This window comes from Microtus ochrogaster, chromosome 1, assembly GCF_000317375.1.
Source record: "Microtus ochrogaster isolate Prairie Vole_2 chromosome 1, MicOch1.0, whole genome shotgun sequence".
Lineage (NCBI taxonomy): Eukaryota > Metazoa > Chordata > Mammalia > Rodentia > Cricetidae > Microtus > Microtus ochrogaster.
The window spans coordinates 1-810 of record NC_022009.1 but is presented as its reverse complement, the minus strand read 5'-3'; the positions used below and the strand labels follow the sequence as shown (position 1 = coordinate 810).

General features: G+C 37.0%; 1 protein-coding gene across 1 annotated transcript in view; it reads left to right on the top strand.

The window, feature by feature from the left end:
* Fbxo33 (F-box protein 33) overlaps nucleotides 1–804 on the top strand; it is a 33,610-nt gene extending 32,806 nt beyond the window's left edge. The window contains exon 4 of the mRNA XM_026777827.1: nucleotides 44–804. Within this exon, the coding sequence (XP_026633628.1) occupies nucleotides 44–315 (272 nt within the window). The 3' untranslated portion in view covers nucleotides 316–804. The remainder of the gene's footprint in view (nucleotides 1–43) is intronic.
* Nucleotides 805–810: the final 6 nt, after the last annotated feature.

Below are 810 nucleotides of genomic sequence, written 5' to 3'. Positions count from 1 at the left end.
AAACAGAAGAGAATGACAGAGTTACCTTTTGCTTATCTTTAAGGTTACACCGTGTGGGCACACAACCTCATTGCCATTGCTCGTCTTCGTGGCTCTGATCTAAAAGTGCTTCAAGTCACCGAAGAAAGCATTGATTTTGACCAAGGTGAACTAGCCGACCAGGATGTGGATCCAGTACATAACCTTATTGAGCAGGTATCCCTGGGCCTTGGTCAACCTTGGCACGCAGTCTTGGACATTGAATCACTCAGTGTCTTCACTGAACCAAATCGTCATTTTTACAGAGAGATGCAAAGCTTCAGCGAAGATATTTAGCTTTTTTAAAATGTATAATTCCCATGGCTACATATGCAAGTAGGGTCCCATTATGTTTTTTTTTTTCCAGTAGTATAAACTAATCCTTTTGTGCTGTGTTTAATCAGTATTAGCTTTATAGAATTATATATGTATATTCTACTTCTTGATCAAAGAACGTAGTCAGGTATTGGTTTTAGAAGTTCAAAGTGACACTGTATAAGGCTTTCACGGTTAATGAGATTGTTACCAAACCTTAAGGACATACAGCCAATGATTATCTGAGGTTGCTGGCTAACTTTGTTTTTCACTGAGTTACTCTGCCTTTTTGACATTTTTATTCTTTGTTTGTCAGAATCCAGAGCTCAGGAGCCAAATATTTTTATACGAATATATATATATATATGAATATCCATAGCCTGGTGGATTTGTATGCAATGCACTGCATCTATGTATTCTGATAGCATCTCATTCATTTTGGTTTGAAATAGAAGGGAAAAATAGTATCCCAAATGA